Raw genomic sequence first — 25,627 nt, 5'->3', positions numbered from 1 at the left:
TGAGCAGTTAAAGCACCTACAACTTCTATAAGTGTGCCATACCTTTTCAGCTGGGTGTGCAGCATTGCAACCAATCGTGTGGTTTCCTCCAGTTCTCGGACTAGCTGATTCCTTTTGCTACTCAGCTTCAATCTAAGAGAAGCGAAAAGAAAAAGACGAGCTAAAGCAGATTTTACTATTTAAAATGAAGACTAAAGGAGAATTCTATTTTTTCTGTGAAATCCTATAAAAGTTAGTAAGAATACACAGTATGACCTGGAGCAGAATTTGCTCACGATGTGTGTTTATCAGCTTCCAGAACTCTTACAATGTGGAACTCAATCTCGCAGATACTCAGAACAGGGAAAATAATTACAGCTAATACTAGAAAAAATAATGCTCCTAGAATCAGGCCTCAAAAAAAGTCTGTCAGATTTTTCTCACTGTACACAACTGCATTCTTATACTTCCTGTGCTGATAAAGGTGCAAGCACTTTTGTTTGCTTTCAGTAAGGCCTAGGCATGACTAAAGTTTACAGGATTTAGTAATTAATCATCTCATTACAGATTTACATGAATTATGGACTTTAGCAACATCTCAGTTTTATTCCACACCTGGGCACTCAGGTGTTCACACCCCAACTTAACAGGCCTCTGGACAAGAAATCCTTCTCCATAAACGTGCTGTTTCTTTGCCACACTAGAACAGGACCATGTTCCTAAAAATCACAAACTAAATTGTTCCTCTTACAGCGAGACAGGAACATTTGTCAAATGACAGATACTTCAGGCTGGTAAAAGTCCTGTAGCTGAGATATGTGAGATGCCTACATTTTTTCCAGCATGATAAAACCATTAAAAGACTGTAGAACTGTGTAGTCTGGACACTGATCATGTAGAAGAAATGAATATAGAGAGCCAGAGCCAACGTGGCCCGTCTATTCCATATGTATTCAAAAGACTGCAGCTAAAAGTAACATTGCCACAGCCACTCACACTAATACAACCAGATTGTAAAGTGCTTGTAGGCAATGCCTAATGCAGAATTCATCCTCACTGCACATTCCCATGAGACCTCCCCCTGCAACACAAGTGAAATTAGGCAGAATAGTTGGCATTTTTTCCAGATAGTTTAGATTCACAGGATATTCCATGCAGCTCACACAGCCCTGTCAAATACCAGTTCCTGCAGGAATCATATTTAAGGATGCTCAGAACAAACAACAAATTTTTAAAATTTAAATTTCCATCTGTTGACATTTACCAAGCTCCAGACTGCAACTGTAGAAGCTGCTGTGAGGTGCTGGCTGCATACAGAAACATTATATAGTACACTAACATCATACTGGGCTATTTTGAGCACTGCTTACGTTCTCCTAGAGGATCCATTTGCAGGAACAACAAGCTTTCCCCACCTAACAACAAGCTTTCCCCACTTGGGGAGTAAAGAGTTGCAGGTGGTTTCTCTTGGGAGATGATTTCAGAAACCTTTTAAGTAGAAACAGTCTCCTGCAAGGCTAAGGGCACTCTGCTATCAGCATTCAGCCACAGAATGTTGTTGCTTGTTCCTGATTATCTTTTGTCCAACAAGGTGAACTCTATCCTATGCCCAGTAACCTACCTCTCTGTCAAAGCTTTGCTCTGAGTGTCTCTAGCAGCCTGAAGGTCTTCCTCCAGGCGCCTTCTCTCTGTCTCCAGTCTCTCCACATCTCCTCGTGTCCATTTTCGGGGGCTAATAAATCGCATTTCTTTTAAGAGCTCCTCCTTCTCATTAATTAGTATCAGACGATCTCGCTCAGAGTCCAGCACGCCAGGCCAGGCCTCACTGTCAAGCTTAGCCAGCTGTATTTTCAGGTTTGCTATTCTGCAGGGGGGAGGGAAGAAACAAAAAAAGCAGTTATTCCATCAGGAGTGTCTGAGCTCCTGCTCCAGAGGTGCACCTTGACCAACCAAATCTTCCATTGCCCTGAAGAAGGCTCTCAGCTCAGGCACAACTACTCATGCCTTCCCTACCAGGGTGCTGCCAGGTGGTGGGCAGGAGGCAGCTGATGTGCAGGATGGGAGTTTAATTTGGGGTGCTCCCAATAGTAAGGTCAGTCTGCAGTGTCCACCAGTCATGGAAGAGTTTAACAGAAACTCTGATCTCAGAAAAAGCTGTCAGATATCCTGTAGGGTGTTTCACATGCCTTACAGCTAATGTCCTCACAGGCCTTAGTGTGGAGAGTATCGTGGTGTAAATATCTATGTTTAATCAGGTTTATGGAAAAGAGCTGTATATTCTCCATACACGATTCAGATAGGCTGATAATGATCAGTGGTTACTTGAAAGTTTAGAAACTTTTTTTGTCTTTATAATGAGGAAATTCCTCACAGGCATGCTGCTACTGGAAGACTCCAACTATTGATTCAACACTAAACATTCTGGACTCATGAAAGAGCTATGCTACTCCTGGCACAAGGTGCACCCAGGGATGTGAAGAGTCCAAGAGGAACCACGATCCCACCTAAATCCAGAGCCACTTGCATGAAATTTAAGGGCTATTTTAATTAGAAGTATCATTCCAGATTTCTGTTTAAAGTCTGTATCAGTAATCCTTTAGCTCTATGCTACATCATCTCAGGCAGGAAAATTATTACTAAAGGCATCAGCAATACAGATTTACAATTGACTGACAGCAGAGGAAAGCACAGCTCGTGGCAGGTAAGCAGCCTGCTCACTCCAACTATCTGCCCACTCCCAGTTTCCCAAGTATGTGAACTGCTCAGTTAGGTCTACAAATGGTCAGCTTTGCAAGGCAACACGCAGAGGGAAACAATAAACTAGCAGCAGGCCAGGCAACAGAACCAAGGGCAGTAACGTCAGTCTTCTCAAAGGTAACTGTCTCCTTTGGACTCACTGACCTCCAACTCTTCATGACCTGACAGAGTTATGATGGTCGTTTGGTGAGAAACAATAGTAAATATAAAGTTGAATAAGAGTTAGCAAATACTTGGCATTTCTCGAACTTGCACAATAAAAAATGATCGAGTGGGGGAGCAGGGAATGGGGAAGGCAGAATGGTCTGGGGTGGAGAAATTACAAAAGCTTAAAAGGCAAACAAGGAGGCCAAGTATCTTGAAACATAAGGCAAGATATTTGCAAAAATAATTCATCTGACTGAAGACCAGAGAGTTGAGGCGTAAATGACCCCTTAAAGGATTAGTTCAGGTTAACCTCTCGCTCAGGTTTATTAAATACATAAGAAATGGAAGTGAAATGCTGTATGTGTAAAATGAAAGTCCTATATTCATCTCCCTTTGAAGAGGGCTTTGTGCTCTGGTGAGAGAATTATCGGGCTTAAATCAGTCACAACAAACCCCTATGGTTGATCATCTGGACTCATCTCTTTCTAGAACTTGGTTTATGCTACAGGATGGTGCACACTTCCTCCAGCAAACCAGCACACATGCAAGCACAGAGCAAATTCAAGGCAACTAGCAAAATCAAAGTGTGTGGAGTAAGTAATAAGATGCAGATCTGGGCAGCAGCAGCTACACAACTGTGTAGTATTCACTGCTGTGAATGGCCTTGAAGAATAAAGCTTTGTCTTCCAAGCTCCAGAGGCCAAGAGGAACTCGAGCCCTGAGAGAGCCTGTGAAGGATTAAGCTCACACAGACTGACCTGCCTCCTCCATCACAGGAGACAGACTAGAGATCACCTTTCTGAAGAGATGCCTCACTTTCTGCAAACCCATTTCCCACAGCAGGTTGCTTACTCTAATTAAAGGTCCATAATTGATAGATATTCAGCTCAACTATTTTTAGGTCTCCTTAGGAGCTGTTTTGGTTTTGAGTGCCTGATTAAGTGCAATACTGTGCTCCAACAAAGAATTAACAGTGGCATTAATTCACAATCCAAGAATTCCTCTGTGCATTTTGAAGGGATATGAGTTTAAGAGGATTGGTTGGCATTAATCTGATCACTTTTGGCATACATTTGCATGGATATGGCTTTTCCACTGGAATTTGTTCTCTATGCATTTCTGAGCCTACCAGCTTTGTCAAACTAACCTCAGGTTTTACCCTTTGTAAATGATCATTCTTTTCCCCCCTTCTCAGTTAAAAGTAGGTTTATGTATTCTGTTTTTCCAATAAAACAGCATCATTATAAAAGAAATGCTTTGCAGACTGTCTGGTATTTGGCTGAGAGCTCCAGCCCTTCAGTATTCACTGACCGAGCCTGAACTACATCATTGCTGAGCTGTGCTGGGTTTGTGTTTCAAAGAAACCAGCAATACTGGGCTCAGGTCACATCACCTTTCTGAATGGCCACCAGCATGCAAGACTGAACTCAATACAGAACAGGAAGCTCAAGTTTTATTTAACTGTTTCCTTTTTACCTAGAAAAGGCAGTTAGATTCATTCATTGTCATATCAAGCATTTTGCTAACTGGGGAAAGCTGGTACTTGTCTGTGACCCAGGTTGAACATGCACAATTTTTAATCTCTTTGGAGTTTGTTCAGAGTGCATGCATCTCCACAGAAGTGTACATCAAGATGTACATCCACCACCAGTAATTAGCAACCCTATACCGTATCAGCCTCTGTTCTTCAGACAAAAAAATTAAAAATCAAAATTGGCAGTGTGCTCTTAAAACTGGCCAGTCTAATACCCACTACTGCTGCAATGCTGCTAAAAGGGGCATGAAAATGTTCAATTCTAGGGGATTATAAAACATACTTTTAAAATCCCAGAGTTGCCACCAGTCAAACAAAACCCAAACTGAAAGTTTAAGGAGCTAAAACAATGCAGTGCAACTGCTACATGCTCAAACTGTACAACACAGTTTAGTTGCATCTCTGATTACATTTATGCTGCAGTAGCTATCTCCTTCTTGAGATGTAGCACTGACTTTTACCCATTTTATCAGTTTCCAATCCAATAAAGCTAAAGGTTTGTCACTGTAGTTGTCCTTTGTTCTTTTTTTGCAGGGTTAACATTATCTGCTCTAGGGCTCTCGTCTCACTGAGCCATGAAAGGAAAAGTTAGTGGTGGGTAAAGGAACAGGCAGAATTGTGCCCTGACATTTCTGGAGTGGTGAAGTTCATCAAGATATCTACACCTGTGCCATGGGTCTGGTCCACAACAATGGTGTAAACAGTGTCTGCTACAGTCCACTTTCCATCAGCCCCTTACCAATCTGTAAATTTTACCTAGAAAAGGCAGTTAGATTCATTCATTGTCATATCAAGCATTTTGCTAACTGGGGAAAGCTGGTACTTGTCTGTGACCCAGGTTGAACATGCACAATTTTTAATCTCTTTGGAGTTTGTTCAGAGTGCATGCATCTCCACAGAAGTGTACATCAAGATGTACATCCACCACCAGTAATTAGCAACCCTATACCGTATCAGCCTCTGTTCTTCAGACAAAAAAATTAAAAATCAAAATTGGCAGTGTGCTCTTAAAACTGGCCAGTCTAATACCCACTACTGCTGCAATGCTGCTAAAAGGGGCATGAAAATGTTCAATTCTAGGGGATTATAAAACATACTTTTAAAATCCCAGAGTTGCCACCAGTCAAACAAAACCCAAACTGAAAGTTTAAGGAGCTAAAACAATGCAGTGCAACTGCTACATGCTCAAACTGTACAACACAGTTTAGTTGCATCTCTGATTACATTTATGCTGCAGTAGCTATCTCCTTCTTGAGATGTAGCACTGACTTTTACCCATTTTATCAGTTTCCAATCCAATAAAGCTAAAGGTTTGTCACTGTAGTTGTCCTTTGTTCTTTTTTTGCAGGGTTAACATTATCTGCTCTAGGGCTCTCGTCTCACTGAGCCATGAAAGGAAAAGTTAGTGGTGGGTAAAGGAACAGGCAGAATTGTGCCCTGACATTTCTGGAGTGGTGAAGTTCATCAAGATATCTACACCTGTGCCATGGGTCTGGTCCACAACAATGGTGTAAACAGTGTCTGCTACAGTCCACTTTCCATCAGCCCCTTACCAATCTGTAAATCTAACCTAATTCTTATGGGATCATGTTGGTTTCAGGCCTTCAGTTTTACCTTTCCAGCTAGTACAAAGGTAATAAACCAGATGCATTTCCACCATTTGGCTCCCTTTGTAATACTTGCACGGGCAAAGTACTTGCTCTTCTACTGTGTTTTTGGAACATTTTAATATACTGCTGTAGGGACAGAAAACACTTCTACCATCACAGGGAGGAATTTTCATAGGAGCAGAAGGTTCCTTGTGAGTCGCTATATCCATAGTGTTGTTCCAGCTGAAAACCAGTTATTTGTTTCTGCATCTCCTGCTAAAGACCATGCCAAAACCACAGTGCTCTGATAGCTGGAGATCTCATCATTTTAACATCAATTATTCATATCCATTCAGACCCATCGTTCCTCATGATAATGTTCTTTAAACTCTGAGAAAATCCATAGATAAACTAAGACAGACAGGAGGTATCAAACCTCCTGTAACTGCTGGATTGTGTTACATGCCCTTCATCATTATTTCAAAGGAACTACTGTGCTGCTTTTATACAATTCTTTCTAAAGTTTAACAGAATATTAATTCTTCTCAGGCTTGTCATTACTCACTCTCTCCTACTTGGAAATGATATAGGCTAAAGTAAGAGTGCTCCACTTCAATCTGAAGTGAGCATGAATTAAAGTCAGCATGAATTAAATTGTAGTTTTCCACAAAGCTTAAAAGTATAAAGCAATTTTAACACTGAAAAATTAACCACTGCATCTGCAGGATTCTTATTTTTCACTGTTGTCTTCAAAAGTCACAGAATTATTTGAATGTCAAGGTAGTTTGACAAATCTTGGATTGGCAAAATAGACAGTTCTGATAAAACTGCTCCACGTAGGAAGAAAAGTCTAAGTTCCTGTCAAAAGCAGCTGGGCACATACAGCCTTTGCTACAGATCAAGTTTTATGACATTGAGTAACATGCCAATATACTAAAATAAGAACATTATTAGTAACTCCGTGTTAAAGCTCTTATCTCTAACCACAGACTAGAGAAGCATCTTTCTCATAGCATGTATCCCAAGTACAGCCTGTACCATGCATGTGAAGTTTGTTATTCTGGAGTGGCAAAGTCCCTTTAAAGCAGTTAAAATTGAAGTCACTCCCACCAATGGTTACACCACTGAACAAGGACTAGGCCAGCCAAAGACTAAATAACAATGCTTGGTGGTTTTTCATTTAACTAAACAGTTGAGTTAGCTATTAGCTATTTAAAAAAGTAAATTCCAGAAAACTTTGGATTAAATAGACCTGTTAAGTAGATATGGCTTCTTAAAATCTGTTTTTCATTCATCTCGTATCAGAGGGCAAGGGTGAAAACTTACGTTCTTAGAGATAAGCCCTGGGATTGTAGCCATTGACCATATTTTGATATGTAAGGTGTTAACACAATATACATTTCTCCTTATCAGACTTTAAACCATGCAAACATTCATTTCATTTTAAATAAGGTAAGGAGATGCCCTGCAGTATAGTCTCCTTATTAGGAATGGGGAAGCATTGGCAACAGGTAGAAAAACCACTTATATCTCCACAGGTGTGGCCAGACTGAATTCTTCATATATTAGTCACTCCTTAGTAATTTCTAGGATGGTTATTTATTTCTTGAATGACAATGTTGGCCCAGAAAGCCTATTGCCTCACTGCCTCAAAAATCACCACGTTTATTTAGCAGTAATGCTGGGTTTCAATGCTTGGCACCTTTTCTAGTGAAACACATCTTCAGAGGATGCTGTGTGACAGCCAAAAGGTACAACAGTCCAAAGATTTACCTTCTCTTTGCTTCTTCATATTGAAGGCGTAATCTCACTTTCTCAGCCAACTGGTTATTGCTGCTGGTAACAAACTGAGACAAAATATTAAATCAGCAACATAGTTTGGATATTCCCTATTGAAACTGAAGATGCTACAAGTTACACTGACTCTTGTCAAGCTCATTTACTAGTTACATCAAGCACAGAATAGGAAAATAATTGCCTTTGATTAAATTTGTCATGATTTCTTCAAATACTTAAAAACCCACAAGATTCAGAGGCTCTTTTTGGTGTAGTTTACCAGAAAATCTATCACATCTATCTGGGGCTTCCATTTTCACAAACACACAAATAGCTTTGCAATCTTTCCTCTTAAATGCTGTTTGCATTCTTTAAGTGCTGTACTGTGTTTTGTTTTGGATGACATCTTGCTTTGGCTGTGAAGTCCTAAAGATAAGGGACATCCCAGCACATCCATATCTGTGGATCTTCAGTCACATGCATGGCCCTGATTGAAAGTGGCTGCAAACATGTAAGTAAAGGTTCAGAGAGGAGGCCTGTGATGTCCTGTGGACATTCCACGTACGTGAGCCTTGCTGAGACTAACACCAACCTGGCAGTCCTGGTCTTGTTGCACCAGAGGGACTGAAGGTTTATGAGTACTACACACTTGATGGCATCAAAATATCTGTATATACTCTTATCATTCTCCCTTGTAACACTAAAAGCCAAATGCACTCTTAAGGGAGGAGTCCTCATTAAAGCTTAGCCCATACATAGCTATGGAATGTTTCTTGTCTAGTGGCACATAATTGCCATAAAGAGCTAAGGGAATGTTTGTATCACAAGAAGCTACATGTACAGGCAAAATAAAACTTACTTCCCTTTTATTCCCACCTGGGTTTTTCTAACACAGAGGGGGAAAACAGCAGGTTGCCTCTAGGGACACATTAACATTGCGTACAAAAATGAAGGTCACACTGAAGTTTAAACCAGAAGATTCATTTCCTAGATACCTGCCCATGTGTACTAAGGCAGTACCAGATGTAGTTCAGAAGGATGTCTCCACATGAACTTGGTTTCTCAAGCATTACTCACGTTTCCTGACACATCAGTCTGGGAGCTGACATCCAGGTACTGCCGGGGCAACAAAGGGCTGGAGCTTTCCACGGACATGCTGCTGGCCCACAGGTCTGACTGGGATCCTCTGTCATTCACAAAGCTGTCTTTTAACCTGGCTAAGCTCTAAAAACATAAGAAGTGATGAGGTGAGCTTAATTCTGCTCCAAGTGCCTCAGCAGTTACAGATCTTTAGCCTAAACTACGCAATTAAGATCTGACCATGTTTATCCATACTTCTTATCTCCAGGATCTGAAGAACAAAAGGCTGCAGTCCAACCACAATACAAAACTCATTTATGGTAATAAAAATCTCAATTATATATTTGAAATACAAAATACTTAAATTACTTCTCAGAAATTCCAACTGATAACAATGGCAACAGAAAATACTATAAAGTCATCTTGTTTCAATACCTGTATAAGGTCTTGCTTTTCCTTCTCCCCTGATGTAATGGCCTTCTTAAGAGCTTTCATTTCAGCCAAAATGGCTTGTGCCTCATCAAGTTTGTAGCCACCTTGAGTATCAGCCATTTTCATGTCAATTCTGCATGGAAATTAAAAAAAAAAAAAAGCAGTAAGCTAACAGTTTATCAAGTCCAGTTAATAGAATCACCCTCACTCCATGAATCTTGGCATAATATTTTAAGAAAAATACACTCCGAAGTATAACAAAGGCAACAGAAGGAACAAAGAACCCCACTCATCACCCTCTAAGTTACTTCACTCATAAGTACATTAAGCTTCAGAACTCTGGTTTTAGTCATATAATCTCTTTGATTACTTAGAGAGGAGAAAGGTGCACATAAACCCACCAAAACAGCATGTTCAGTCAGACTGCTGCTAGTTACCTTGTTCCTAACCTAGACAGGATCAACTTGTATAAGAATTACCTTATTTTAGTCATGATTTTGAAAACCAGGCACAGAGCTCACATGCACAGACCTATTTGCTTGCACAACCTAATTACAAGCCTCCTCATCCTTTCCTCTTCTCAAAGGAATTCAACAGCAGGTGAAGTTTATAATAAATCAGGTATTAACCACTGACATTCAAAACATGACACACAAAGGTAAGTACCTGAAACTTTTCCTCCCCTTCCACTCCACCATAAATTTTTCCTCAGTGTCCTAAAGGAATGCCTCTTATAACTAAGGCAATAGGCTGTACTGTATCATCTGTATCGAGCAGTACTGAGTAAAACAGAATACCACTTAACTGAAGAGATCCTGGTTCAAAATCTTTTTGCCATGAAGGCAGTCCTGCTGCAGTCAGTCACATACAGGCTTTGATTTGAGAGAACTACCCCCATGGCTGGCTACTGCTTTCAGTTGCATATGACTAAATATAACATTAGCAGCATATTTCAGCTTATGTTATTTAGTCAGCTATTTATAAATACAGAGGGGGATGCATTACAAGCCAGATATGTTCCACACTGAAAATAAGATCATGAGAACAAACTTACTTCTTTAGTGTTTGAAATCCATGCTCTTTATACTGGAGCTCTTGCTTCATGTGAGCTACTTCTCTCTTGAGTTTATTAACCTGCAGCAAGGTGTCACATTTTTAGAATGATATTTTATATGGATATTTACATACAGCACTACCCATTCCATTCAAAATGTATTCAGTGTAGATAGCACTCTCAACAAAGTTTCCAGACAATCAGTTCTTCTCAACAGCAGCTAACAGCCCTGACTGCCTCTTCATCAGGATATTATCACTGGCTAGGGCTTTACCCAGTACCCAGAGCTCTTACACCACTTAATAAGGAGCTCAAGGGAAGCTGCAACCTCATAAACAGAAAACCTGATAAAAATTCAGGAGGGACAGGAATGAAACACACGTCCATTTTACTCAGAAAGGTTTAAAACCTTCCCAGTCATTAAAAAAAACATTAAGCATCAGGACACGAGTTACGCTACAGCGACAGAAGCCTTCCTACAAGATACCAAACTAGAAGGCCTCACTGCAGGAGTAACACAGCAGGATGAAAATACATATTGTAAATCCACTGACCCTACAGCTTGCTGTTTTATATTCTTCCAGAGAGGCCACTGACCTACTTTACTGGAGTCCTTTCTTCTTCCCAAACTGAGCTCTGCACGAGAGTGCACACTGCCCTGCTGACAACCCGCACCAAGCCCAGGAGCTGCCAGTCCCTGGGGAGAGCTCACAGCTCGCCAGCACCATGGCACCCCAAGGAGCCAGCAGGCAGCTCAACACCCCACTGTGCAGCTCTACAGCAGTATGTACTGCCAACTGCCAAGGAAGTCTAAAGTCTATGGGGAAAAAAGAGCTTTAAACTCTTAAGACGGCAACATTTGAGAAGTCTGATAAATTATCTCCTAGATTAAGAATGCCAACATTAGCTCTTTCAACTGCTTTGGCATCTCCTTTTAGTATTTGCCACGAGGTTTGAAAACACCTGAAGATTACTCATGGCAAGCAAAGGTCCATCTGTAGCACTTACCCTGGATTTTGTAGTAGCAATCTCTGCTTTGAGGATCTCCGGGTCATACTTGGAACTTGATGATGAGCCAGAGAGCACTAGAACAAATACAACGCCCAGTTTACCAGCTCTGCCTTCCCCACTACTCTTCTACCAGCCCCACCAGAAGTCAACACCTCCCATCGCTCCTGCACACCCAGATCTCCACACATTGCTAGTGTAAGCCTTTTACCCATTTTTCCAGACCTCTTCTCACCCCTCAAAGACAGGGAAAGTGTAGTCAAGTACTCCACAGAAGGTGTATACTGAAGAGGCCAGAGCATGTCCTGCATCTTATCAGTCTTGGTTTATTCATGGTTAACACGGTTAATTCAGTTAACATAGTTATCTCAGACTTCCAAACGTGTTCACTCCATTCAGTAGTGTGGCTTCCTGAATTTCCAAAGGCACTTGACACAACTGAAGGGACATGAACTGCATAAAGGTTTACTTCATAGTTTTTGAGACTCTCATTGAGTAAACAATCCACTGAATGTTTAGAAACAAAGAAAAGCAAAGAATGAGAAGAAACTGAAAAATGCAATGAAAGCCTTCTCACAGCCTTGAGTACAAGACCAATAATACAATGTGTCACACCAGATTAAATCAATGTCCCATTAAGAGCAAAATTTTCTTCTCAGCAGCAGTTAAAATCCTTCTGCTTCAGAAGATACAGAGGCTCCCCAATGTGCAATGTTGCTAGAGGTAGCTCTAGGCAAGGAAGATATTTTGATCCTTGCAGTCATCAGTTTATGCCCTATAAAACATGGGAAGCATTTCTAGTTCTTGCTGTTTGGTTGTGTTTTTAAAGACAGATTGCATCACACCAATGCAATTCTCATTCACAGTTTTCATGTACTACTCTGGTACACCAGTTCTTAGATAGAGTGCTCTTAAGGAAAGACCAAAAGACCAGTACTTCAGAAGATGGACCAGACCCTAGTCAAATAAGAATCCATCAGTTGAAACTTCTTAAATCCTTTTTAATACCAGGCACAGGACTAGCCAGTGGAATTCACCACTGTAAGACAGAAATCAACAGGAGTGAGGCAGGGTGGGGAGGTCAGTCCACTGATGTGGCTAGCAAGAACATAAAAAGTCATAAAAATACTAAAGATTATGACAAAAAAAATAATTCTGGAAGACTTGCAGGAAACAAATCCTTCTGTGGACATTTTCCAGCTCCTAACTAGTAACAGCAAGGAGGACATCTGGCCTGCTATAAACATTTCGGCACCAATTCTTGAAGCAACAAGCATTGGTGTTTCCTGTGTGGCAAAGATTAGGAAGCACAAAACAATGTTTTTCACATACAGAAAGATAATCCACCCATGTTAGCTTTCACATGGCACAAAATACAGAACCTTAGCTCCCCAAGACAGCAACTTAACTCCAAAAGAACCTAGGGATGCTGTCTGAGATGAGCCTTCTTGCCTTGTTTCTGTAATTTGGAGAGGGGAATCAAGGAAAACCCCAAGTAACTTGGCTTTTTTCATATCAAGCCAACCACCACATTTTTTCACAGTTTGAAGCCCATGCTGAAAATCTGCACACTGACTCCAGCAGCTGAGCCAACCACAACAATGTTTCGTAACAACTACCTTTACTAAGCAGGTGCTAGACAGCTACTGAATTTGAGACAAACTGTGCAAACGTGGAGAGTGACAGGCTGCGACACATCCCACTGCTCTGTCAGAGCAGCTTCAAGCATTGTGCTGTCCTAGTGGGGTCATGGCTGAGAAAGCTGCTGGTTAAGAGTTCACTAACTACTCACAGCTGGTCTGAGAGCCCAGTTTGTGCTCCCAAACATCATGCAGTTGCCGATACTCTTGCTGGGCCAATTCAAGCCTCTGCTGCTTCACTTGATAGATTTCCTTCTGTGCAGCAATCGCCTCCTGGGCCAGGACCAGATAGTCTTTCAGCATGTGCTCCTGCTCCCGCCGCCACTGCACACGAGGGTCTTCTATCTGGGTAGTTTCTTAGAGGGAAAACAGAGGGAAGCAAGATCAATGGAATGCAGGTTTGTACTGCTGCCTGGAGAAGCTCCACCATTTATGGCAATATTTTAAAAATCGCCTCTTGCCCCATCCCATCATCAAAAAGTGGAATAACGACATTTTATTTTTTTCGTAGGAGGTGATAATTGATCCACAATGAACTCCAGTGAGCTGATAATGCTGAATCACTGTATAGAACACCTTGTGACAAATCATTGTACAACTCTCCAATTCCTCTGCCGCTGAAGCCATCCTGGTTTGGCCTCCTAAAATATCCACACAAGCATATGCACACACAAGCTCTAAAATAATGACATGGGCTGTTAGACTTATCTTTATTGCAACTGCTTCATAACATCGCTAAAAAATATCTCTACTATTTCACTGATAAAAAAACTTCCAGAAAACAGCAGTGCCACATGACTGCATTATACTGCATCTAACAACATGAAAGCAATTACAACTCTGCCTGTCCTTGGCAGCTGCCAAGTGGCTTTTATTAAAGAGGGGAAAGAAAACCTTCCAACTCGGATTCCACAGGTAAGTAAAAATAAAGACTCATTAAAAGCACAGAACATATTAACAAAAGCATCTCAAATGACATTCTATAAACAGCATCTCGGAAGGGGAGTAACCATTTCCTTCACTGAAAGCAGGCACAGCAGTAAATCACTGCACAACACAGGAGGTGGAGTTAAAGAAAAATATTTTTTGGTAACATAGGCAACACAGTCATCAACAGCTACACCCCTACCATCTCCCTTACCCCAACACAACCAATGCATTGCTTCTCAGGTCTCCAATCACAAAAAAGGCATAAGGTCACAGACACACAGCTACTCCTAATGCTAACCAGACAGATTTATTGTCAGTGTTCGTCTCGGTTTTGTGAAGAAGGGTCCAAAATATTTTTCATTTCTCTTTCAAGGCTATTACATGTTCTTGCTTGGAACAGGTTCCAATAGCCAGTTGACTAAGTACTCTAAAGTGTCTGAACTACCATGCTTGAATAAGAATGCCTAGTTACCACATAATGAATAATTAATAAAAAGGAGCTGCTTGAAACTATCAGTAGGAATCTAATCTGCATATCTTAAGAGCCTCTTTAAATATTTAGTAAAAGCTGCCATGGTGGAAGGTATGAGCAGTTCTTAAGCAAGTCAGACATGAGATCAACACAGCAATACACAGGACATAGGGAAAAGAACAGTTTGACAATAATCCTTGTAGTAGGAGAACAAGAAATAAAGGATTTCACCCAAGGGATGGACACTCAAACCATTTTCACAAGCTGTTCATGATCATGCTGAGGAGAAAATTAACAGGATACTCCAGCAGTAACTTGTTTTAACAGTATTTCAAGACCCAAAAGAACACATGACATTTCAAATTACATAGCAGAACTTAGAAAAGCTGCAAAAGATGATTAAAAATGCTTTAAAGACATTAACAGCACAGTTTGTAGAGGCAACAAAAAGAAGCAACATTTCAGCTGACGTAATACTAAAGCTAAGCCTGGACTTGAAAAAAACACCTTACAATAACCTGAGCAGAAGGCACCTAGTGGTGCCAGCCATAGGTGCTGGTGCCCTCCCGGGCAGCACTGTGACCTCTATGAGGGGGAGCAAAAGAGAAGTCAGGAGGACACAGCAGCGTATCAGCTGTGAGAGTCTGAAAATGCCAGGCTCCTGTCTCTATTCCTGCCCCCAAAGCCCAACCCTTACCCACACCCAGATGGAGTAAATCTCTTAACTCCCTAGTTGATCCAGAAGGGGACAGTCTGCTGTGAGTTACCCAGAGAGCCTTCCCCCCATTCCCAGATACGCTTCCCTGGACCAGGCAGCATGAACCTGCACCAGCAACCACCCCTCAGGACTCTTAATTTCAAGTTTCATAAGTACACTGGCAAAGTACACATAACTCTTGAAGCCTAATTCAGGACGCTGGGTCAAAAGTCTACCTGTATCTAAGGCTTCAAGGTTATTTCCAGTTCTGACTTAAACCTGCAGCCTATTCCTGTTGTCATGGCAAGATGAGCAGTGGAAGCTGCTGAAGGGAAATCCCTCTGTTACAAGCAACCAGGAGGAAGACTATAAAAATCTACATCATCCTGAACACCTGTCAGGTGGTGAAACACCAACACTGCCCCAAACACACCCACCACTTGACAAAGTGAACACTTGGCAAGCAGCTCATGGAGAGGAGGGACAATGTATTTATGTGCTGAAGCTGTTTTGTTCCCATTTTCCTAAATATTCACCTCAGCCTTTTCAGTAATCACAGCACTAACTGTACCCCCTTGATTGCAGCTTTGAGCTTTGATTTCCAAACATGTAATAACAATCTATGAAAACACTGGCCAAGGGCTCTTGATTTGTCCCAGCTACTGAGCAATACAAAATACATTGAAAAGTCAGATGAAAGGCCTACAGAAATGCAGGGTATTACATCATTTGTTGTTCTGTGGATTTTTAATTTAATGTTAAGCTTGCCATAAATAAATCTGAGTGCTTCATGCTTGAAGAATGTAGTCTTACTATGCTTGCATCATCATTTCTTTGTGCAAATCAAATTCCAAAGAAGCTCTACCAGGGAGATACACTCAGGGCTATGCATTAATACTGTATTAGGAATATTCTGGGTACTCAATTCAATTTAATTGTATTTATTTTGCCTCAGAGAGAAGGTTAGAAGTGTTCTCCATCTCACTTCTTTTTAATGGCTCCTGGCTTTAGATTTAATGTAGGTCTGTCCTTGGGCTTGGTTCTGATAATTAGTCTCAAATACGTCAAGTGCGCAGCAAGAACCAACATGCCTCCATCCCCTTCACACCCTTCTGATGACAGTTCCGTCCTGCATAGGGAATCTGCAAAAGACCTTGGGGAGTAGGAAGGTTTTGGACACTCTCCAGAGGATACTTCAATATAAACCACAAAGATGAGCCTTTTGATTAGCTGAAGGTAAGTGGATATGGTTTGCTTTATCATGATTTGCATTAAAGCTGGCATGAGAAACAAGGTCATGATTTTGTCTCTCTTCTTTCTAAGCTTTTAATTGAAATCCTAGATTAAGTCTTGTAGCCTCTGGAATACCATAAAAGTGAAACTTTTTTAAAGCAACTGCTGTTAAGCAGGTGTCAGGATGGTTTGAAGCCTTCTCTGGAGCTTCTTGAAGCTTATGGTGCTTTTGCGTGTCCCACCCCAGGGATAACAGCCCTGGGTCAGACAGGCCTCAGACCTGCAACCTGCACAGTCACCCAGGGACCAACTAAAACACACAACTAGCTTCATGTTTGGTTTGTCCCACCTACATGCTGCAGTTTCTCCTAGCTGAAATACCCAAGAGGTCCAACAAGCTTCCATGTCTCCCAGAAGGCTTTGGATCAAGGGTTTTTTCCAGTACCTGAACCATGTCCCCAGGGACCACAGCTAGCCATCCTCGCTTAAGCAAATGCCAGAGGGGTAAGTTAATGCCCCAGTTTTGACTAGGATGGGCCATAGTGACAACAAGCACTCCACTTCCTCCAGTGTAGACAGGAGAGGAAAATAAATGACAAAAAAATATCTCAAACTGAAGAGAAAGGTCAGAAGGGACAAAGAGAAGACTCTTGGAAACATTCTCTCATTTTACTAGAGCAAGTTTTTCCTGTGGCCAGAGGTGACCCTGATGTTCAGTTAAGAATGTGGGCTGAAGATTATTTTGGGGGACAATACCACCTCCCACAGAGACTCACAGCTCCTGCAACAGTCCATGTCACTGCCTGATAAGCCAGAGGTTGAAAACAATCCAAAGGGAAAACCACCAAGCCCCACAGATGTTTCACTAGGAAGGGACAGGGAACAAAGAGCTTCCTCAAAAGCATTGTGCAGGTGAAACTTGAACTGGCAGGAACCCCTTAATCCAATGCTGCTGCCTAACACAGCAAAGCCCTTCAGAGTCACTGGAAGGTGTCATGTCTCTGGGCCTGGAGCACCCTGGTAGGCATCCCCCCCATCCCAGCACCTGACACAGCAAGTCCCCAACCACCACAGAAGGGAAGAGAAGTCCAACACCATATTTTTTACTCTTCCAGAGAGTTTGCTCCAGCTCTTCTGCCTTCCAGGCTACTAGCACTTATGAAAACAATAAATAAGAGGTAAAAAGACTTCTAAACTCAGCTCTTAGTCCTTTTGTGTGGTCAGCACAGGAATAACCTAGACCCAAGTGAGAGTGAAAAAGCATTTTTGGACTACCTTTATAAAATAACTTCATTGTTGAGTCTCCAGAGTGCTTTCTTGTGGAAACGAGATGAACACAAGACATGGTCTTACAGACCCATAGGAGACCCGAGTTTGTGTATTGCAATCTAGCACATTCTTAAGCAAAGCTTGTCTAGTCCTCTCCCCTCAAGATCTCCATCGTGTGAGCCTGTACACTTGTCTACCCTTTCTTCCCCACTACCCTTTCCTGTAAAAGGAAGAATCAACATCCTCTGCTTCACAGAAAAATAGTTAGGATAAAGCCATTTAAAGATATGTAAATACTGTGACATTGGCATGACATATTTGTGTCACCTTCACATCCAGAGATATTTAACTGTGTTTGCATAGGGCAGTTAGTGCCTTTTGAGAATATGCTTTTCTCATTCTGCATTTTTAATATTTTAATAATGAAGAGAAGCTGCTAGAACCTGGAAGGTGCTGTTGCAGGCCAGGTTAAAATATGGGTTTTCTGAAAAAGGGAAGGGTGTGAAGACAGCCAAGAAAAAACAACCAGAATTCTGTATTTTTATTTAAAAAATCTTGTAACTTGCTGGAAGAAAAAAAAAAGGCAAAAAAAAAAAAAGCTGAAGTTCTGTTGAAGTCCTAGATTTAGATTAAAAAAACCAACCAAACAAATGCAAGCAAAAGACCAAAAAAACTTCAAGGACCCTCTGTCTTTTCAAAGTTACTCCTCTCTGCATGAGTTACAAACACCATCAAAATTGTCTGGGCATGGTTCTGCTGTGGACTTCTGGGCTGCAATTGGACCTATTCTGTAGAGTAACACAGTTACTGATTTATTGGTTATTGCTTTTTTGAGGGGATTTGTTCTAGAACAACCCAATACACATTTCCTGACAATGTCTGTAATAATATATCAAGTTCTGTATTTTCATAGAATTCAAATAATCTTATAAAGCTTAACACTTCTGGCATACCAAGAAATCTAACAAAGCCAGTAAAAGCAGTGGCTTAGTTTGAGGATACAGAATAAAAATGCCACAAGCCTGAACTGAACTCTTTTCCAATTTGCTCACGTCTGAGGATATCCCAAGCCTCCTTGAGAGTTTCCTCTCCAGTAAAGAGACTGCTGGAGCTCAGGGAGCTTGTGCAGTCTTTCAGTTTATCCCTGCCATAAACACTAGACCTTTGCACTGTTCCCAGCGGTCCTGCCACAGGGACAAATTCCAGGCTAAGAACAAATTCCAGATCATTGCTACCTACTCGGACTCCTCAGCAGAGCCAAATCTTAGAGGTGTGTCCCAGTATCAGCTTGAATGTGACTGCTGATTTGAAGCGAGAAGAACAGAAGGGCTCAAATTGCTGTTCTAGAGAGGCAAGTAACCTGCAGGATGGAGGACAGGATTTGATTTCATGAGCTGCAGATCTCACTGACTTGAAAGCATGCTGTTAGTGATGTTGTGGTTTTGCGTTCAGTGTATTATAACACAGGCACAGAACAATCACTTTGTAAAAATACAGTAATGTGTCACTTACTGGTGTTGTGGTCTATGTAATAAACTCCAACCTGAGGGTCATAAGCTTCTTCCCATCCTAGTGGCAATTCATCACTAATGCAGTCTGCAAACGTTAGTGGTTTAGTGTACCTGAAATGCAAAATAATATTTATGATGAATAAAGGAACACTCTCAGATGTCTATTCCAAACAACTGACTAGAAAACAAGTACCACCAGGGCTTCAGTATAGAAAACAAAGGAAGTTGAAAACTTATTTAAAAGCTTTTGTTCTTATCAAATAATACTGCACAATCTCCTCCCTTTCTTCATCTGAAGTTACAGCAAGATGAATTCATTCTGACAGAGCTCCCGAGCCATACCCAGCTCAGTCAGTGCTCGCTTGACAAAGGAACATTAAGAACTTTGCCAGAAACAATCCTTGTCTCTCAACTGAAAGAAAAAAATTGTTTGCCAGCAAGGTCTGTATCAAAAATATGTAGACAAGAAAGAGCAAGATGAGAAATGCAATTTGCATAGCATGAATAATTAAGAATGCACAATCAATAGCAAGTGCTGAGGACTGTGGGACCACTTGTCATGCAACTCCACTCATTTGCATTGCAATATGTTCTGTTTCATTAATGACAAACTAGATTAGTTTCTCAGTATCACTAAAATGCATAACCCAGTCCCTCCAAAGGAGGAAGTATTTCCACAACACTGCTCTGCTGAGTTCTTCTATTAAGAGACCACATGCAGCAAACAATCCAAGGGGGCTTGTAGGGCTAAAGACAAAGCTTAGAGCACCCACACCTCAAGTGGCCCCACAGATGATAGTCACCAAAATATTTCCTCCCTTTGAGCAAATGAGGATCAGCTTGCACTAACAAAACTCCTAACCAAGTATATCACTGCAGTGAGGCACAAGCCAGAAGAATGAACCCTGCAGATCACTCGTGTATTCAGTGCCCAAAGTATAACGTGGCACAGCTCCCTCACACAACCCCAACACACCACACTTGGCCTGTCTGGAAGGAGGGCTGTGACTTTGTGCTGGGACTCATGGTTGGGATTTTTTTACTAAAAGGTTTATTTTTACTGCTAATCTAGACTATGAACTAAAAGTAGGTTTGTATAGAAAAAGAGAGATTACCTGAAAGTAAAAGAATCTCAGTACTTCTGATTGCTATCCCTTACTCCCTGTGGATCAAGCTGTTTCCTCAGCCCAACAGTACCCAGTATGTGCTCCTCTGAGCTGATCAAGTCAAAGACAGACAAGGGCAAAAATGCAGAGCAAGGTGAGACATGAACAACTCTCAGGAGATACCTCAGAGGAAGGTGCTGCAAGGCATGGGCAATTGCAACCTAAGCACTAGGGTTAGCACTTCCACCTCTCTGAAACTGGACTGCTAACATTACAGAAAAGCAAATGGAAGCAGGACAGGTAGAGATGAGGGAAGGAGCAGTGTTGAAGTCTAAACTCCAGAGGACCCGCTCCCATCCCTTAGAGGGGCACAGACCTGGCTGGGACAACGCAGCAGGTGACAGGGACCACAGCTCTCCCTGCCTCAGCTGTGCCACACGGCCTGGCACAGGCACAGCTCCCTGGCCAAGCAGGGTGCTACCTGCAGACACAGCTGCTCCAGAGGGTGCCTTCTCCAAGTTCACCAAAACAAATGCAGAAAAACCCCTGCATCTGTGGAAGGGTGATGCATTTGCAAAAAACAGAAGACAACCATGAGAATTAGCTTCCACTCATTTTCTTGCAGTTTGAATATCAAGCTGATTTTTAAAAGCTGTTTAATGGCTGGTCTCAACTTCACGCACATCAGGAAACCAGCTTGATGACACTTCAATGTAACTGCTGGGGACTTGTGTTGTAGTAACTACTTGATTGCCCTAAGCATGGTATCCTATTTCCATGGTCAAATATTTTACTTAAAAAAAAAAATAATCTGTGAAAAATCTTCACCTGCAGCCCATGATAAAGCCTAGATTTAATGCTTGTTAGATGTTATTTGGAACAAGGGAAAGGAGGACATGTTAGTATTTATTTGTAAAGTTATTTAAAGTCAGCAGGGACAGAGTGTGCCATCTAGGCCACACAAAGCCCAACTGGTCTTCTCCAGTGCATTGTTTGATTAGTAACACACAAAATATTGCTGTAAATTGTTTTTTTGATTGCTGTTTTGCTACTTCTATGGAGAGCTTTGTCAGAAGAGGTGTCATTTCATCCTGGGTTTGCACAGTCTCTAACCTTGCATACCAGCTTCCATTCAGTGCTGTGGATTGTTTAAACCAGAAATGATGCATTTCCCATGTCCCAGCCACAGTGTTCAACATTTTTGGCAAGAGATCCAAGCAAACATCCTTCAACGTGGGGCAGTCATTAAAACGATACTTAAAAGAATATTAGGTGAGGGTGTGCTGCAAGTGTAAAACATACCTCAGTAGCCTTATTTCTCTTACACACAGAGTGGAGTTTTCCATAGCAGAATTCTGCTCAAGAATCACATTTAAGATGAAAATCAAACTTTTAAAAAACCAAACATTGTTGACCTGCACTGTCAACCCCAGGACATGGGACTCCTTTCATCAGGGAATGACACTGCAGTGCCAATACTGATGCTCCAATAGCAAACTCAAAGATTCTGCACAGCTTTTGTCCAGTCCTATTTTGTTAGAAGCAGCTGAATTCCTTCTAGATGTGCTCAGGAACTGTCAGACTCAATAGGAAGCCAGGACCAAGAAACTGAAGGATGCTTATTTCTATTTTCCATATGAACTGTAAAGCATGAACTACAACCAGTCAGTTCTTTCAGACAGGGTTTTGGAAAAAGGGCAGAAAAAGCAAGGCAGGATCAGTCTGCTATAGCAATGACACTAAGCCAAATGGAGACTTGCCAGCTACCAGGGCTCAGAAACAGGCAGTAATTTCACCTCTGAGATTCAAATTTTCAGCGTATCTCACCAGGAGCACCCACCATCAAACACAGACTAATGCTGTCCTCCCTGGCTGGCTGCAAGCTTGCAACTATCCCATCTGTACAGAGGAATAAGTACTCATTAAAGGAGAAATCTGTCATTCAACTAGCAAACAGAAGAGTAATTAGTTTTACAATTAAGAGAGTAATTCCATTTATTACACACAACATATGTCATATAGCTATTTCCCCAAATAACTGTAGATTCATAACCAAATTACTTACTCTTCTAAACTCCTTTCCCTTGCTGTTGTGGAAAAAAATGGCACAAATCAAAGAAGCAATGATACAATTACAGATGAATCATGTGCAACACGTTGTGGAGCCAGACTATGAATAAAGCATAAAAAGAATAAGGAGGTTAATTTCTTTGTTCTAAGATATGACTCTAGTGGTTGTTAGGAAGCCTGAAATAAACCAATTTTCCAGGACAGGCCCAAAACCAAGCACCTCCCTAATCATATTCACAATGTAGCATGACAGATAAACGAGTAAAAGGTAAAGTTTCTTTCTCACAGCAAGACATGATTCAGTTAGTGTATTATTTCTGCATTAACCAGGACTGCTGCTGCATTTGGCAAGTTTAAGTTAGGGCACATCAACAGAACTCTTTTGACACATCTCCTTTGCAATTCAGTTTCCAGCAGCCTTGGAAAAAAGCTCATCACCTCAAACCATGCTCTCATATAATCATTAGCAGGAATCTCAAAAAATGGATCCTCTCCACCCCCTGAGCTTAAAACTAAGGAAGGAAACCTACAACCTGACGTATACATTCCTTAACCTCCTCTGCTAGGGAAACCTCCAGATACATCAATACAGCTTTCAATAGAAATCAAGACACCCAAACTCTAAGAAAATCCTGACTTTGACTTCTGATTGCTAGTCACAATGAGGGAACCAAGGTGGAAAACTTAGTCTGTAGGTATAGCAGTTTTTATTAAACTCAAACTAACCTAATTTAAAAAGACAACACTTCGAGCCTCATGAGTGTGTCTGCATCTTCCAGCCACATTCGTTTTGCTCTAATGATCTTTAGAGCATCAGTTAGACCTGAGCTACCGCTGAACAGCTTCAGTTGCTGGTAAACTGGAGGCTGAACTTGGGCTGGAGTTCCTACAAGAGAAGCAGCTTAAGCTAGAGAAGATATTTGTAAATCATAGTCTAACTCTGGACTTCTAGCTCATCAAAAACTAACCCACATGTTCATCTCATATCAGATCACCTGTATCTCATGTCCCTCTTACCTGTTACTACCCTTCCCCCAATCAGCTAAGTTTTAATCAGGGTCATTTTAAGGAACATTTAGTGTTTTGTAAAGACACAACAATCTAGATTTCTCACTGTCATGTCACAGCTTCTTAGTTTTCAGTATGCTAGTTTTTCATTTTATTCCATTCAAGAAATTCAAATTTACCTGAGCAAGCTCAGTAGGACACTTGGAAACCAGGTGCCCTCAGCAAACACCACACACAGCTAGTCAACAACACTGTTTCAGAAACTAATATTGGTAAGGTAAAATGTAACAGCATCACCCAACTTCCTAACCTGAGGAATATCTTAGAGTAGCCACTGCCCACCCACCAGCCAGTGCCTGCACCAAGACACATCCATCTTTGAAAAACACTTGTCCCCCATTGTTTTGAGTATTTGTATGGTTAACGATGTTCAAATCCTGCACCCACTGTATGAAACAGAAAGTTGGCTTCCCAGCTCTAGTTTATAAGTCACATCGTTTTAAAATGAGAATGTTTGCTATATTTACTATGATTTTTGATCTAGCACCTTCAGCTTTTCACAGGTGAAACTGGAAACCAATATTATCATGTGCAAACATTATTAAATGGAAACCCAGCTCATCTCAGATTCAGAAAGCCTTTCTATAGTCTTTAACTCCACTGTTGTCATTCAAAAACCTCATTACATAGGAAACTAAAGGCAAATAATCTTTGTATAACAAGTTTTTGATTGACAGAAGACTTGTTAAACACAGCTCTAAGATCAAGAGGTTCCTGACAGGAGCAGGAAATGGGTGAACTGTGCCACATACAAATCTGGAGTTAATACTACAAAGGTAAGAGCAATAAATTCTAAACTACTTAAACCAGGAAAAGTTATTTTTGCAATTACTGGATTTCAGTGCCAAGTGGTGGCCTACAGCAATTTAGCAAACCCACACACAGTTTTTTGTTCAGCTCATGGCTGAGCACCTACGTACAGACAGCAAGCAGTGCACTTGGGTCACCAAGGTGTTAAGCACTGCAAACCAACCAGCATTTTGGGGGAAAAGCCTGGAGTCAGATTTATTTTCAGTGGCTTCCATTTAAATTCTTTAATGGCTTTGTATTTGGTTTTTTGTAGTTGTTGTTTTTGTGGGAGTCTTTTGTTGTTTTTTTGGTTTTTTTACACAGCATTTCTTCATTTCTCATTCGAAAATGAATCACTGCTCGTTATGTGCCAGGATGTGCTACACAGGCCAAGACAGAGAACAGATTAAAAGCACTTGGATCCCAGCTGTAACACTGGAGTAGCTATATGCAAGATCCCCATGGGTCCAAGTTTTGAGGAACCTGTTAATGGGTAGAGCTCCAACTGTAACTCAGAAGGCTGCTTCAAGGATCATTGCCAGGATACTCCACACCACGACATAAGCTGCTTTGTTTTTAATGAGGTCATTCCATTCTCAAGATAGACAATGATTATTTTTAAACTTCAGCATAGAAAAACCTATCAGTTCACAGACAAATTTTCTGGGACTACAGCAACCTCCTCCTCTCAAAAGCTTTCAAAAGTAGACTCCTACACACTTATTACTCAACTTGGTGATCCAGCCTGAAAACACACCAGGGCTATTCATCACTATAGTAACTATTTTCCCTGAGAGCATCTTCTCTCACTGCAGCAAGTCTTGCTTTTGGAGGCTGAAGGTTTTTTATGCTGGCAAAGCTTTCCTTGTCCTGCCACCACACACCTGGGCATGACGCAACACTCTCTTGGATTCCCACTCCAACCGTAATTTAGGGAAAAGGTGATGAGAACAGTTCATTCCGAGCAGCCAGGATCCTCAGTAGTGACATAAAAGGCAGCTCTGGGTGCAATGGAACCTTCAGTTGCACCAAAACCTCAGCAACTGCACTGGGTTTAGGAGAGACCTCTAAACAGAGGGAAGCAGGAAGGAGTCATTCAGGACCACAATAAGGAGATAAGAACTATCAATGGGTAAGTGCTTCCCAGGTAAAAGGGAAAACCTTTTAAGAAGTGATTGTAAATTTAAGAAGCATCTTAACTATGATCCAAGGAGTCTGATTAGAGATCAAATACGACATTCAAAGTTTTGGAAGCCAGACATTAGTCCAAGACCCACACAAAGGGAGTGTCACCCTCAACTTCTAGTTACTCCAAACACACGTCATTTCAGCGACTGTCAGTGTGTACAGCACTGCTGCCTGGACCTGCAGTGATTGAGGGTAACTGGCAACAGAATCATGCTCTTTACAGTAAAAATGGGGTCAAGTCTCAGAAAAACAGCTTATTTGAAGTTGCTGCTGTAAATCAAAATTGCTTAAACCACAA

The 25,627-nt window shown here is 41.3% G+C and overlaps 1 protein-coding gene across 1 annotated transcript in view; it reads right to left on the bottom strand.

Moving 5' to 3' along the window:
• WWC1 (WW and C2 domain containing 1) overlaps positions 1-25,627 on the bottom strand; it is a 71,535-nt gene that overhangs the window by 18,781 nt on the left and 27,127 nt on the right. Inside the window, exons 2-10 of the mRNA XM_051631306.1 lie at positions 19,110-19,219; positions 13,149-13,352; positions 11,357-11,433; positions 10,349-10,428; positions 9,298-9,427; positions 8,860-9,006; positions 7,780-7,853; positions 1,601-1,843; positions 43-132 (exon numbers count right to left, since the gene is read on the bottom strand). Coding sequence (XP_051487266.1) covers positions 43-132; positions 1,601-1,843; positions 7,780-7,853; positions 8,860-9,006; positions 9,298-9,427; positions 10,349-10,428; positions 11,357-11,433; positions 13,149-13,352; positions 19,110-19,219 — 1,155 coding nt within the window. The remainder of the gene's footprint in view (positions 1-42; positions 133-1,600; positions 1,844-7,779; positions 7,854-8,859; positions 9,007-9,297; positions 9,428-10,348; positions 10,429-11,356; positions 11,434-13,148; positions 13,353-19,109; positions 19,220-25,627) is intronic.

The sequence above is a fragment of the Apus apus genome, chromosome 13, assembly GCF_020740795.1.
Source record: "Apus apus isolate bApuApu2 chromosome 13, bApuApu2.pri.cur, whole genome shotgun sequence".
Lineage (NCBI taxonomy): Eukaryota > Metazoa > Chordata > Aves > Apodiformes > Apodidae > Apus > Apus apus.
Note: the sequence above shows the minus strand (reverse complement) of the source record. Positions and strands in the feature narration are given on the sequence as shown.